Genomic DNA, 1,656 nt, shown 5'->3' with positions numbered 1-1,656 from the left:
ATATATATATATATTATAGATGATTGAAATTTTGTTATTTAATCTAGGTATTTATTAACAACTTGACTGCAATATTCATAATTCATACCTATATCATGGTCCGTGAGACTCTTTTTTTGACCTACTTAATTTAAATAAAAGGGTTAAAATTGAAATTAGATGGAAAAAAACTCAAAAACTTCAAATGTATTTATATTACTCGATATACTATTATTGTAGGTACCTAAAATTAATTTTGGTTTAATAGTTGTAGAATGTGATGTGGAACTTGAAAGTGTTGGACAAATATCTAAAAATGATTTGAAGAATATTTTAGACTCAAAAGAAGATGGACAAGACACAACTAATACGTACACTGAAAATAATAACTCTTCTGATGTTAGCACTTCTACAGGTATACACTAGCTCAAATTTATACATATGTTAATAATATTTCAGTATTGTAAAATATTTTTTAATACCTATGTTTGTGATTTTAAGAATCTATTCAAATTCTATAATTACATTACACTTAATATAATTAAATTAATTTTGTTTTTATAGTTGTGGAATATGATGTGGGACTTGAAAGTGTTGGACAAATATCAGAAAATGAATTTAAAAGTATTTTAAACTCAAAAGAAGATGGACAAGACACAAATAATACATACACTGAAAATAATAACTCTTCTGATATTAGCACTTCTACAGGTATACACTAGCTCAAATACGTACATATGTTAATAATATTTTAATGTTGTTAAATTTTTTTTAATACCTAATATTTTTGATTTAAAAATTTCTATTTTATTCTATACTATTAATTATTATTATGTATATACTTTAATAATTTGATTTTGATTTTTTTCTATTATTACAAATGTATTACTTTTATATTATGCTATATTATAATAAATATTTTAAAACTTATAGATTTGAATAGTATGCTGAATCTCCAATATGATTTCCCAACAGACATAGCCAAATTTCCATGGACTATTACTGATGCAAATTTAATAAGAAGTTTGATTTTATATGGACCCTGTAAGCCAGATATTAACTTTCCAGTAAATAATAATGGTAAACGTTTTTCATCTAGTTATTATTTTCTAACAACTAAATCTGGTACAAAAATTCCAAGAACCTGGCTATGTTATTCTTATAACTTAGACTGTGTGTATTGTGAATCATGTTGGCTGTTTGCTGATAGATCTTATGGCAAATTTAAGTGGGATTGGATTTATGGTATTAATGATTGGAATCACTTGTCACAAAGTATTCAAAGACATGAATCATCTATTCAACATTTGGATGCTGCCAAAATTCGTTCCATTTGGGTTAAAAATGAAACCATTGACGCTAGTTTAGAAAAACAATATACTGATGAAGCAGTGAAATGGAGGAATGTATTGAAAAGGTTGATAAAAATTATACTTTCTATAACAGCAGGAAATTGTGCTTTAAGAGGGAATGAAGGAAGCCTAAAAATTAAATGTGCCACCGAAGGAAACTTTTTAAGAACAGTTCGATTACTCGCAGAGTTTGATCCTATTCTAAATGATATTTTAAATGATGAAAATCAAAAAATTAAGTATTTAAGTTGGTCTATTCAGAACGAGTTGTTAGACATTTTGTCTACAGAGTTACGTCATTTAATTTGTAATAAAATAAGATCTA

At 25.8% G+C, this 1,656-nt stretch overlaps 1 protein-coding gene across 1 annotated transcript; it reads left to right on the top strand.

Annotated features, from left to right (window-relative positions):
* Nucleotides 1–12: 12 nt before the first annotated feature.
* On the top strand, nucleotides 13–1,643 carry LOC112690795 (the record flags this gene model as incomplete). Its single annotated transcript, XM_025564886.1, has 4 exons — nucleotides 13–186; nucleotides 248–394; nucleotides 544–690; nucleotides 913–1,643. A coding segment is annotated over exon 4 (720 nt), but the record flags the coding sequence as incomplete, so codon positions are not given.
* Nucleotides 1,644–1,656: the final 13 nt, after the last annotated feature.

Source organism: Sipha flava, unplaced genomic scaffold (genome assembly GCF_003268045.1).
Source record: "Sipha flava isolate LNK unplaced genomic scaffold, YSA_version1 52143_pilon_pilon, whole genome shotgun sequence".
Lineage (NCBI taxonomy): Eukaryota > Metazoa > Arthropoda > Insecta > Hemiptera > Aphididae > Sipha > Sipha flava.
The sequence above is the reverse complement of the archived record's forward strand: the minus strand, read 5'-3'. Positions and strand labels throughout refer to the sequence as shown.